Source organism: Hylobates moloch, unplaced genomic scaffold (assembly GCF_009828535.3).
Source record: "Hylobates moloch isolate HMO894 unplaced genomic scaffold, HMol_V3 SCAFFOLD_12, whole genome shotgun sequence".
NCBI classification, from domain to species: Eukaryota; Metazoa; Chordata; class Mammalia; order Primates; family Hylobatidae; genus Hylobates; species Hylobates moloch.
The window spans coordinates 82,308,089-82,321,351 of record NW_026652287.1 but is presented as its reverse complement, the minus strand read 5'-3'; the positions used below and the strand labels follow the sequence as shown (position 1 = coordinate 82,321,351).

At 32.2% G+C, this 13,263-nt stretch overlaps 1 protein-coding gene across 2 annotated transcripts in view; it reads right to left on the bottom strand.

The window, feature by feature from the left end:
* The window catches only part of METTL25 (methyltransferase like 25), a 123,086-nt gene that overhangs the window by 75,484 nt on the left and 34,339 nt on the right, over nucleotides 1-13,263 (bottom strand). For both annotated transcript variants that reach the window (XM_032170853.2, XM_058425235.1), the window contains exons 4-5: nucleotides 5,335-5,934; nucleotides 1,210-1,357 (exon numbers count right to left, since the gene is read on the bottom strand). In XM_032170853.2, the coding sequence (XP_032026744.1) occupies nucleotides 1,210-1,357; nucleotides 5,335-5,934 (748 nt within the window). The remainder of the gene's footprint in view (nucleotides 1-1,209; nucleotides 1,358-5,334; nucleotides 5,935-13,263) is intronic.

The window sequence follows — 13,263 nt, the reverse complement described above, 5'->3', positions numbered from 1 at the left end:
TTTTACCCTAATTTTTGGTCTTGAAAATTTCTGTACTTAGAAAAAAATGAGTTTGTAATAAAAGCATGACAATCATATACTCTCCATCTAAATTAAACTAGTGCTAAATTTTTGCTAATTTGCTTTCTTTCATTCTATCTCTATATAGTCATAATTTCACTATTTCATACTTTCCCTAAAATAAAAATTTCAAAACACTGACATAAAATAATTATAATTTGATTAACTATATTTCATAAAAATTTGTGCCAATTCTAAAAATGGCTTCTGTTTCACCTTGTCACATTTCAATAAAATTAAACAATTACAATGTTTACCTCCTGGGCATGACTAAATAAGAAATAATTAAAATATATTAATCTGGGTTTTAAAAATAAGAAAAGATCAACAAATACCATCTTAATGCACACAAAAGTTGGTAACCTAAAAATTCCCGATCTAAAACTCTTAGCAAGGACACAGATAAAGATACCATTAAACTAACATAAAAATGAACTACTAATATTAGTATACTAAATAACCATCTAATCTGAACCAGCAGTTTTGAAATCATATCTTACAATATCTTATGGAAAGATTTAACATGTAAAATGGAGCAAACAGAGGTATTTCAGGAGCTGCTCTGAATGAATACGTGGGGTGCTTCAAATCTTGCAAACCTACTCCATACTCTGCTCATCAGCACCTTCTAAGTACAGGTAGCATAGTTTGAATACTATTATTTTAATGCAATCACACAGTTTTAAAGTTTTCTAAAATTTTGGTATGCTGACTCTTCAAAATACAGTAAAGAACTTTTTCTTTTTTAAATATCAGTATTCTTTCAGAAATGAAAGAAGGCTTTGGAAACAAAAGCAAACTTTGAAATTCATTATTCATAACAAAATAACTGTTTTACTATCTCAGTAAATGTATATACTTCACAAACATTTTAAAACAGAAGTTCTCTAAAATATGTATCACATAAAATTTTCAAATATTTGCAAAGGCTTCAGCACTCATTAAGCCCATTTTATGACCAAAGAAACTATAACAAATATACAGGTGGTGATTCATTAAATTTCAATAACACTGTAACACTAAAAGTACAGGTCAGATGTTATCTTAAATGCTGATCCAAATCACGGTAATGACGAAAAAAAGGGGAGAAATAGAAAACAGTCATTATGCTAAAATGAATAAAAATTATGACACATGGGGAACTTGTACCTTTATGCTGGTTTTCAAATTCTTCAGATAAGAGGTGGTAGCAACAACCCACACTGCAAACTCCCTTGATTTCAGAGTTGGAGGTAAATATTCGCAAAGTATTTGGAGCCAGATCACCACAAGTGTGGAGACCCACCATCAAACAATCCTTTAAAATACAAGAAAAATAAAATTTGGTAATTAAAAAGAGGGTTGTTTAAAATTTTTATTTATTTTTACATACAGGATCTTGCAATGTTGCCCAGGCTACACTGTGGTGGCTATTCACAGGCATGAATATCACGTGCTATGACTCAAATTACTGGCCTCAAATGATCCTCCTGCTTCAGCCTCCCAAGTAGCTGGGACTACAAGCACATTGTACCATCCACAGCATGAGGTGAAGATTTTAAACGTCCATTAAAATATGTAAAGGTGTTAATAATCAAATTCTACCTATAAAGTATTCTATGTTTTTATTTTCATAGTAAATAATTATTTCTTTATAGGTAAAATAACTGTGATCTCTTTTTACAACTTAAATTTTCTTCAGTGATTTCACTTATTTTCTCTCATTTTACAACTAATATTTGCTTAACAACTAGACAAAGCAAAAATTGGACTAATCAAATGTAACATGTATTTCTAGACCAAACCTGTGCTTTGTTATAAATTTATATCACACTTTGACCGTAATATTAATTTTTAAAATTAATTTCATGTCTCAGATTGCCCATCAAAACCTTATAAAATATTGTTATAAAAAAAAAACTGTTGCAAACTTGGTATTTCTACTTTAACAACAAAAAGCTTAGTTTATACACTGCATAAAATATGACAATATAAAATTTAATTAAAAATTTTTTTCCAAATGTTATAGTATACATCGTATTTAAAATTTTCCTTTGAAATGTTTATTCTAATTATCCAAAGCCTAATTTAAATGTACACTCACACATACACAATGAGTACAAATGTATACATATACAGAATCTTGTTCAACATAATAATCATTTTGAAGTTGAATTTATTAATACTCTTCTATCTTTGACATGACTCATAAAAATTTAGTTAAAGTAGGAGTAAAAAGAAACTTGTACAGAAAAAAATTTTTTTTTTATTATTGTACTTTAAGTTTTACGGTACATGCGCACAATGTGCAGGTTTGTTACATATGTATCCATGTGCCATGTTGGTGTGCTGCACCTATTAATTCGTCATTTAGCATTAGGTGTATCTCCTAATGCTATCCCTACCCCCTCCCTCAACTCCACAACAGTCCCCGGAGTGTGATGTTCCCCTTCCTGTGTCCATGTGTTCTCATTGTTCAATTCCCACCTATGAGTGAGAACATGCGGTGTTTGGTTTTTTGACCTTGTGATAGTTTACTGAGAATGATGATTTCCAGTTTCATCCATGTCCCTACAAAGGACATGAACTCATCATTTTTTATGGCTGCATAGTATTCCATGGTGTATATGTGCCACGTTTTCTTAATCCAATCTATCGTTGTTGGACATTTGGGTTGGTTCCAAGTCTTTGCTATTGTGAATATTGCCGCAATAAAGCCAAGATGGCCAAATAGGAACAGAAAAAAAATTAATACAGAAAACCTGTACCCTATTAGAATCACATACTTTTACCATTTGGAACTAAAAAATTTCTAATATTAGCCTCTCAATTTTCCAGATGACACTCAAACCATGATAATGTAAAGGTCATGTTTTAGTGTAAATCAGTGAATATAGGTATATTAATTTCTAGTTTTTTAAAATTAAATTATCATGTCTCTCAAAGTGTTCTCTAAAGTATTACTCATCAACTAATTTTAGTTGGTACTTTATAATGACAACTAAAATTAATTTTAAAGCTGTAAATATTAAAGATACATGTGTTTACTTAAGAGATGTTAAAGAAATAGTTATTAATGAACTAATTACATAAACTGTAGTACAGTCATTAAGAGCACAGTCTTGGGAAACAGCCTGTTTAAATTCAAGTTCTGTCACAGTGTGATTTGGAAAGCATTCAGTTTCCTCAACTGTAAGATGGAGATAATAACAGTACTTCATCTCAATGGGTTCCTTCAAAACTTAAGTAAACTAATCCCTGTAAATGACTTAGTACACTACCATATAATAAAATTCAGAAAACATTGTCTATTTTTTATCATTGTAATTTACTTTAAATTACAAATTCAAAATAACATAAGTATTAACTTGTTTCTCAAGCACATTTTTATGACTATTGTCAGCATATAATTGTTTCACTAACATTTTTAAAAATTATTTTACTAAAATGTTATTTTAGCCTATGTCCTAGACATAAAAGAGAGCTGTAATCAAACTTACTAAAAAAAAAAAATTATGCCTGTAAGTGGTTTTGACCTGATAGAACACTCAGTGGATTCAAGCACTATCCTTTTCAAAGCACAGTTTTTAGAGGGTTATACAGCTACTCTGCTTTTCTTGATCATTAGTTTAGATAGGTTTTATTTAGAGATTATGATGTCATCAGTAAAAAATAATTCAGACAAGATTTATTGCTACTTAAGGGTAGAGTAATAAAGCTACGAATTTCTCTCTTTAAACTTAATTTAGCTCTCCCTAAAGAAAATAAAAGAACATTTAAACTCATTCTTTATTGTATTTATCATACAGGATTAGTTAATACTAGCAAGTAGCAGCTAGGAGACAAAAATATGTAATCACCGTATTATCCTACTAGTAAAATATTTAAGTATTGCGAGAGAGTAGGGGGAATAGGGGGTGTTAGTTAATTCTGTTATTAAATTGTGATTTGCTATAGGATCCAAGAAACATTCTTCCAGTATATCTTTTTTTGATGGTTCTTACAAGAATTTGTATACAGTTTTTGATCATGTATTTTCAGCAAGATTTTGAGAAAATTAGAAGGTGATAAAATGTACTAGAAATTTACATTTTTTAAAGTTAAACTAAAGTCATTGAGATTGTTTAACCCTAAAAGAAAGTCTAAAATAACTTAATTACTAATTTCATGTATAAGAAAAAGAATTAATGAAGGTACACTAGATTCCCTTAAATCCAAAAATATCTGGGAAAAAGAAAAATTTCCCATTTAAAAAATGGTAAAACAATGGTCAGCTATCAAACAAGGATTTAAAGTTATAAAGAAGTCTACTATCTCTTTTATTTATACTTTTCTTTTCTTTTCTTTTCTTTTGGGGGGGGACACAGTCTCGCTCTGTCACCCAGGCTGGAGTGCAGTGGTGCAATCTTGGCTCACTGCAAGCTCCACCTCCAGGGTTCACGCCATTCTCCTGCCTCAGCCTCCCCAGTAGCTGGGACTATAGGCACCTGCCACCACACCCGGCTAATATATATATTTTTTTGTATTTTTAGTAGAGATGGGGTTTCACTATGTTAGCCAGGATGGTCTCGATCTCCTGACCTCGTGATCCGCCCACCTCGGCCTCCCAAAGTGCTGGGATTACAGGCGTGAGCCACCGTGCCTGGCATATTTATACATTTCTTTGGGGAAGAATTTCTTTATAAAAAAAAAAAATTACAAGGGTAATACAACTCCAAAAGCTACCTTTTTCTTCTTTTTTGAGACAATGAGTTAGGCCAAATGATCTCTAGAATCTCCTCTATAATACTGTTTTAACATGCAACATTGCCCTTAAGATCTACTGTCTTTCAATTACATAAGCTGACATACTTGTAATTTAGAAAAAGTTCAAGCTTTGAAGAACACTTAGAAGCTACTCTTGCTCAAGGAAATTCCATATTGGCAAGTGTAACATTGAACATTACTTTGTTCTAGATACCCCTTTACTTCAAATTTAAATTAAAATTTAATTACTTGTTTAGAATTTTAACAGTTCCTAAACTGCAGAATGAGAACTTAGTTTACTTACTAGCTTTTGTGCTAGGACTTCAATTTGATTTAAGAGGCTTGAAATGAGTAGAGGATACTCTATTCTGAACAGGCTCATGTCAGGTTTTGATGGGCGTGGGAATAATGAAAGCCTACTTATGATTTTATTTTCTTGGTCTGTTAGATTAATGTGATCAAGTAAGATATGTATGTTAAGTAAGCTACTATTAAAATTGAATACAATGTTTTTGTAAATCAAATTAAATAATTCAAAAGTAAAGTCACCTCCAAATCTTCAATAATGTCATGGAGTTCTGAATCAGCCGTGATAAAAGAGGTTAAAGGTGAATATATATTTGATTCACTTGACTTTGATGTCATTTTTCTTCTCTCTTTATTGGCTTCAGATGTTTCTCTGCTGGGTATTTGCTGTGAAGAAGTAGGCTCTACAGCATTAATAGGCAAAAGGTTTATAAGAGAAAAGGAATTTTCAAAACACAAATTTTCTTCTTGATGTGGCTGAGAATGAAGGGTTTCCATTTGGTTTCTGATATTAGAAATTACAGAGCCAGAAAAATCAGGCAAAGTATCTGAGGTAGACATCTTTTCTTGATTTGTAGGACTATTATTAAACACTTCCTCAATATCAGCTTTATTTTTAACTTTATTTTGCACTTTCCTTTCTTTTGCCATTTTTAATGCTAGTCCATTGACATCTAATCTTGACTGAGCATGACAGAGTTTCCAATGTTTCTTCAATTTTCTGTTTCTCTCCTCAGCTCCATGAGTATTGGTATTTGAGGAATCAATTCCATAAACTTTTAAGCCATACTTCAAGGACAAAAAAGAGCTTAGGTAGCCTTTACCAGAACCCAAGTCAATCACCTAAGGTTAGAAAAAAAGAATAAATTAAAGAATTTTAGGCAAATGGTAATAGAAAGCATTCTAGATTTTTTAAAGTAAACAAATAAGTTATATAACTTAAATATTATTTTAATTTTTTTTTATTCCTATGAAAAACCAACCACTCATCATTTTTATTCAACATTTTACTGGAGGTTCTAGCTAGTTAAATAAGTCAATGAAAAGAAGCAAAAGAAATAAATAATGTAAGGGAAAAAGGAAAACTCTTTTTTTTGTACATAGATGACATAAACATGTCTGCAGAATATCTTAAAGAATATACAAAAAGCTAACAGAAATAGTAAGTGAATTTAGCAGTGTGTTAGGGCACAAAGTCAACAGAATTAACAACGAATCATCAGAACATATATAATGTAGCAAAAAACAATTAGCAGTCAAGCTTGGTGGCTCAAACCTATTATCCCAGCACTCAGGGAGGCTGAGGAGGGAGGACTGCTTGAGGCCAAGAGTTTGAGACTGCCCTGGCCAATATAGCAAGATCCTGTCTCTATAAAAAAAAAATAAATAAAAATTAGGAAGTAAAATTTTAAAACAATTAAAATAGAATATATAGGAATAAATATAACAAAGGATTTACAAAACTATACACTGAAAACTATAAAAGATTGCATAAAAAACTAAAAAATTGATATAAAGAGATATACTATGTTCATGAAATGGTGGACTCAATACTAAGATGGCAATTCTTTCTACACATTTCAACACAATCCTAATTAAAATCCTAGCTAAGCTTTGTAAAGAAATTGATAAGTAGATATGATAACTTACAAAGTAAGGCAAAAATGCCTAGAATAATGAAAACACTTTTGAAAAAGAATAAGGTTGAAGAATTTTACTGATTCAAAAATAGAAAACTAAAACAGTGTAGTATAGCTACAGCTGGTATAAAAATAGACACATAAATCAATGGAAAAAAATGGAAAGAAACAGGTGATATAAAAATAGACATATAAATCAATGGAAAAAAAGTACAGAAATAGATCCACACTTATATAATCAACTGATTTTGGACAAAGTGCCCAAGATAATTTAATGAAGAAGATAGGTTTTTCAACAAATGGTGCTGGTATAACTGGATGTTGATATAAAAAAAGAAAAAAAATTTTGTGTGCTACAAATCAAACACAAAAACTAATTAAAAGTATATCACAGATCTAAACATAATAGAAAAAAATATTATCTCATGGAAGAAAACATGAGAAAAATTGTGACATTTGGATAGGCAAACATTTCTTACGTAGGACATAAAGATCACGAATAACAAAAGAACTTTAAAAATAGACTTTATTAAAATTAAAACTTCTATTCAAAAAGATAAAAATGAAAAGAAATACTTGCAAAACATTTATCTGAGAAAGGACTCATATCTAGAATAAAGAACTCTTACAACTCAGTAAGAAGACAAGCAACCCAGTTAGAAACAGGCAAAATATTCAAACGTACACTTCATAAAATAAGATACACACACTGCCAATGTGAAAAGATGCCTAATATCACAAGAGAAATACAAACAACCACCACAGTGAGATATACGCAGATGTAAAATGGTATAGCCACTTTGGAAAACACTGAGTTTACCATAAAGTTAAATATACACTTTACATATGACCCATCCATCTCACTCCAATTTATCTAAGAGAAATGAAAACATGTCCACACAAAGGCTTGTATGTGAATATTCAGAGAAGTCTTACTCTGAATAGTAGGCAAAAAATAGAAACAACTCAAATGTCCATCAACTGGCAAATAAAAAAACAAATAGCATATCTGGACTATAGCATATGGCATACTACTCAGCAATGAAATGGAACAAGGCATTAATACACAAAAAGGTATCAATCGCTCTCAAATGCTATGTGCTAAGTGGAAGAACTGAAATGAAAAGTCTACATACTATGATTCCATTTGTACAATGTTCTAGAAAAGTCAAAACTAAAAGCAGATCAGTGATTCTCTGAGAATGAAAGAGAAAATATCCTACAAAAGCACACAAGAAAAGTTTTTAGGAAGATAGGTATATTCTTAATTATTCTAGTGGTTACATTAACTGTTATAATTACCGAAATTTATCAAAGCTAGAGTTAGTGAATATCTAAATTACACATTCAATGAAACAAAAAATAAGAATAAAAAGTTATAAACATTATAATTGCCATGTCATTTCATAAAATAAATGGAGAACTATAGAAATACTATCACAACAAATCATTACCTACTCTTACACATATCTTTAATTCCTAAAGTCAATGAAATCTTGACATAAGTATGAGCCACTCAAGGAAACATTCCTATACTTAACAGTAATGCATATCTGTAATTAAATCCTCAAAACATTTCAAGGTCTTACAATGAGACCAGTTCATAGGAAAAACTCCAGTAAATAATGTCTCATAAATACAAAATAAACTTAGTAATTATTCCCTATACTTCCATTTTATGTTATTATTCTAGGATAGGTATTGCGGGGAAACACAGAAGAATTATATACAGTCATGCATCACTTAATGATGGGAATATGTTCTCAGAAATGTATTAAGAAATTTTGTTGTGCAAACATCTTTGAGCGTGCTTATGCAAACCTAAATGGTATAGCCTACTACACAACTATGCTAAAAACCTGTACAGCATATTACTGTACTGAATACATAAAAAAAAAGCACTTGTGTATCTAAGCATATAAGAGGTACAATAAAAATACAGTATTATATGTTATGGCACTACCATCTTATATGTGGTCTGTTGTTGACGTTGACTGAAATGTCCTTACGCAGCATACAACTGTAAATTCTTGACTTTAAGAAACTACAGTCTAACTGCAGATACCATATCATACTCATGCAAGGGCTATATAGTAGAAACTCCATTATTTAGTTAGTTTTGTCTTCAAACTATCTGATCAGAATAGGAAAATCCCCACCATCCTGATCTCCTGCCCTTCCCCACAATAGACTTCCCGCTGGATCATATGCCATACATTACAGGTTTGAAGACACAGGAGTCTCTAGTCCAATACCTGGTGGGAGGGATCTTCTGAGTCTCCCAACATTGTTTAGGAGACTTTCCCACAGAAACACTGTTACAAGCAGTGGTTAAATTTTGTAATAACATTAGTATGGTACTATACTTTAGATAGTAAAGATACATTTTGCTATCAGACCTAGAGATCTAACTACCATTCTAAGCTAACGACTCTCAAATTTGTAACATACCTCCAGGTAAAGAACAAGACTCCTTCTGTCTCTCATAAGCTACATCTGAACTGTGAGCAAATCCATGATCTCGTCACTTACCAGAGCTACTTCATACCAACTCCATCCTGAGCCTGGTTAACTGCAATGGCTTTCTCAGTGATCTCCCTGTTCTCACCTTTCCCCTTTCACTCCATTTTCAACAGAGAAAAACAAAGTCTGATCATATCACTACTCTTAGCAAATCCCTCATGGCCTCTTTGGTTTTATCTCATCCTGTTAACTCCTACGTTTGCTGAGTCTTTTTGCTTCAACTCTGGAAGCTCCTGCTCAGATAGGAGCTAATTTTGCAAAGTAACCAGCTTGAATGTCCACAAAGACTATGGTAAAGAAAAGAGGCAAATACAGTGGAAATATCTGTTTCATAATACAACCTAACAGAGTAGAAAGAATGATCCGGTGGCTCCAATGGCTTCCAATCTCATTCAGGATAAAAAACCCAAATTATCACAATGACTTCCAAGACATTGCAACTTAATGTCCTGTCCTCTTCCACCACAACCTCAGCTCCTACTACTTTCTGCTTGTTCAATCTGACTTCCTGGATGTTTCAGAAACAAAGTATGCATGTTCAGGGCCACTGAACCTGTTGTTCCCTCTATAAGGAAAGTTTTTCCTCTAGATCATCTAATGGATAACTTACCTCCTGAAGGTTTTAACTCTATTATCGTTACAATGAGGTCTTACTTGACCTTCCCCTCTGTATCAAAAACTTTAATTAACTATCCCCAGATAAGCTCCTCTCTGTTGTTTTAATTTTTCATCTTTAAAATATATCAATATACACATTAAAATACACTCATAACCTTTTTATTGTCAATCTCTCCTAATTAGAACATAAATGCCACCAGGGCAAAAATATTTCTTGTTTGTTTTGTTCACTGATGCACCCTCGGTATAGAAAATAATGCCTGGAACATGGTTAAGAGCTAAGAAATATTTGCTAAATGAATGAATGCATGCAAGTATGAATGAGTGAACATGTTTTAGAAATAAAAATTAAGAAGCCTTGGTATTGTGAATGAAAGAGACAAAGGTGTTCGGCATGTAGGGAGCAATATGGTTGAGGTAAAAATGATATTCTTGTTTAGTTCTCTATGGTCACCAATAAGATTATGTATTTCAGAATCTGGGTTTCTACTTACCTCATGAAATTCGTATTTATTAAATCTGCATTTTAAAAATATAATAATAGTTGGGGACTTCAACAGTCCCATTTAGTATTGGACAGGTCATCCAAACAGAAAGTAGGCAAAGAAACAGCAGACATAATCTGCATTATGGACCAAATGGACATACTAGACATTTGCAGAACATTTCACCCAAGAGCTTCATGTTCTTCTTCTGAGCACATGGACCATTCCCAAGGATGGACCATATGTTAGGACACAAAATAAGTCTCAAAAATTGAAATTATGTCAAATATCAATAACAAAAGAAACTTTGAAGAGTATAAAAACACATGGGAATGAAACAACATGCTCCTGAATGACCAATGTATCAATGAAGAAATTAAAATGAAATTTTTAAATGTATTGAAAGTAATAAAAATGGAAACACAACATACCAAAACCCACAGGATACAGCAAAAGTAGTACTAAGAAGCTGACAGCAACAAATGCATGTAACAAAAAAGTAGAAAATTTTCAAATAAACAACCTAACAATACACCTTTAAAAAAACACTAGAAAAGCAAGAGCCAACCAAACCTAAAATTAATAGAGGAAAAGAAATAAAGAAACCCACATCTAGCATCATACTGAATAGAGAAAAAGTGAAAGCCTTTCCACTAAGATCTGGAACAGGACAAGAATGCCCACTTTCACCATTTTTATTCAACATAGTATTGGAGGTCCTAGCCAGAGCAATAAGGCAAGAGAAAGATATAAAAGGCATTCAAATTTAAAAGGAAAAAGTCAAATGATCTTTGTTTTCAGATGATATGATCTTATACCTAGAAAAACTGACTTGATCAAAAAACTATTAGAACTGATAAAGAAATTCAGTAAAGTTGCAGGATACAAAATCAGTAACAAAAACTAGTAGCATTTCTATATGACAACAGAGAACAATCTCAAAAGGAAAACAGGAAAGTAATCTCATTTACAATAGCTACAAAATAAAATCCCTAGGAATAAATGCCACCAAAGAAGTTAAAGATCTCAACAGTGAAAATTACAAAATATTGATGAAATAAATTGATGAGGATACAAAAAAATGGAAAGATATTTCATGTTCATGGATTAGGGGAATCAATATTGTTAAAATGTGCATATTACCCAAAGAAATCTAGAGATTCAATGCAATCCGTATTAGAATATCAAGGACATTCTGCACAGAAATAGAAAAAAAAAATCCTAAAATTTATGTGGAATCACAAAAGACCAAGAACAATCTTGAGCCAAAATCTCAAGCCAAAGCAATCTTGAGCAAAAGGAACAAAGCTGGAGGCATCACACTACTTAACTTCTAATTATACTACAAAGTTATACTAACCAAAACAGTATGACACTGCCATAAAAACAGACACATAGACCAATAAAACAGAATAGAGAACCCAGAATTAAATCCATGCATTTACAGCCAACTCATTTTCAACAAAGGTGCCAAGAAGATGCATTAGGGTAAGCACAGTCTCTTCAATAAATGGTAAAACTGGATATCCATAAGCAGAAGAATGAAACTAGACCCCTATCTCTCACCGTATAGAAAATCAAATCAAAATGGATTAAAGACTTAAATCTAAGACCTGAATCCATGAAACTACTAGAAGAAAACATTGGGGAAACACTCTAGGACACTGGTCTAGGCAAAGATTTCTTCAGTAGGACCTCAAAAGCATAGGCAACCACAGCAAAAATGGGCAATGGACAAAACTGGGATCACACCAAGCTAAGAACCTTCGGTACAGCAAAGTAGAGGTTCTTCAAAACACTAAAAATAGAACTATCATATGATCTAGCAATTCCACTACTGGATATATATCCAAAAAAAAAAAAAAAAGGAAATCAGTCTATGGAAGAGATATCTGGACCCTCATGTTTATTGTAACACTATTTGTAATAGCCAAAATATGGAAACAACCTAAGTGTCTATCAGTGAATTTATGGATAAAGAAAATGTGGTATATATGCACGATAAAATGTTATATATGTTTTATATAACATTTATATATACACACACACACATACTAACAAAACATCACACTGTACAATTAACGTAAGTTCATTTATATCTCAATAAAGTTAGGATTATGGACAAATTTTGCACATTGGCTAGAAAGTGAGTAAGACTGAATTATATTTAAAATGTAAATAAATCTTACACAGTGATACATCATTATATTTTTAATAAAAAGAAAAATCTGTAAAACCAACCCCATAGGAATCCTGACTAAAATCCCTTTCATATAGTACACATTATGTTTTGGCCACTTCTATATTTTCCTGCTTCTGCTTTGTATTCCCAAACTAAATGACTGGGTCTTTGCCTTGGTTTTTATATAAAATCTAAGTCCAGTTCTTGTTGTTCTGCCTCATTCAGACCAGATTTCCCCTCAAGACTGGACCTTTATTCCATTCTCCTACTCTGTTAACTGGATTCGTACCATCCATGTACAGAACCTCTATCCAGCTTACCTGACTACCAGTTACCTGAATTTTCTGTCTTTAGGGCTCGGTCATCTCCAGTGGACTTGCTGTTATATTAACTGATGCCTTAAGCCTGAGTTCGTTATGCCCCTTTTAATTCTAACTAAATTATGTATCTGGTCCTCTAGAGACCAATCCCATTATTACTGCTCTTAATAGAGGTTGGCTGCCACCTGAAGGATATTTAGAAACAGCACTCACTCCCCAAGATTCTCATATGGCACCATAGGAGAGGGCTTGCCTCTTCGACTCCAGCTGAGTATCATTGCCATAAGCCTGTTACTGGTACAGATAGATATTGCTTAGGTATGAGAATCTGGAGAAAAGGCTGAAAACTAGTATTACCTTAGCTCTTACTCTATACCCACCCTAGAGATTCATGTTGTCACAAG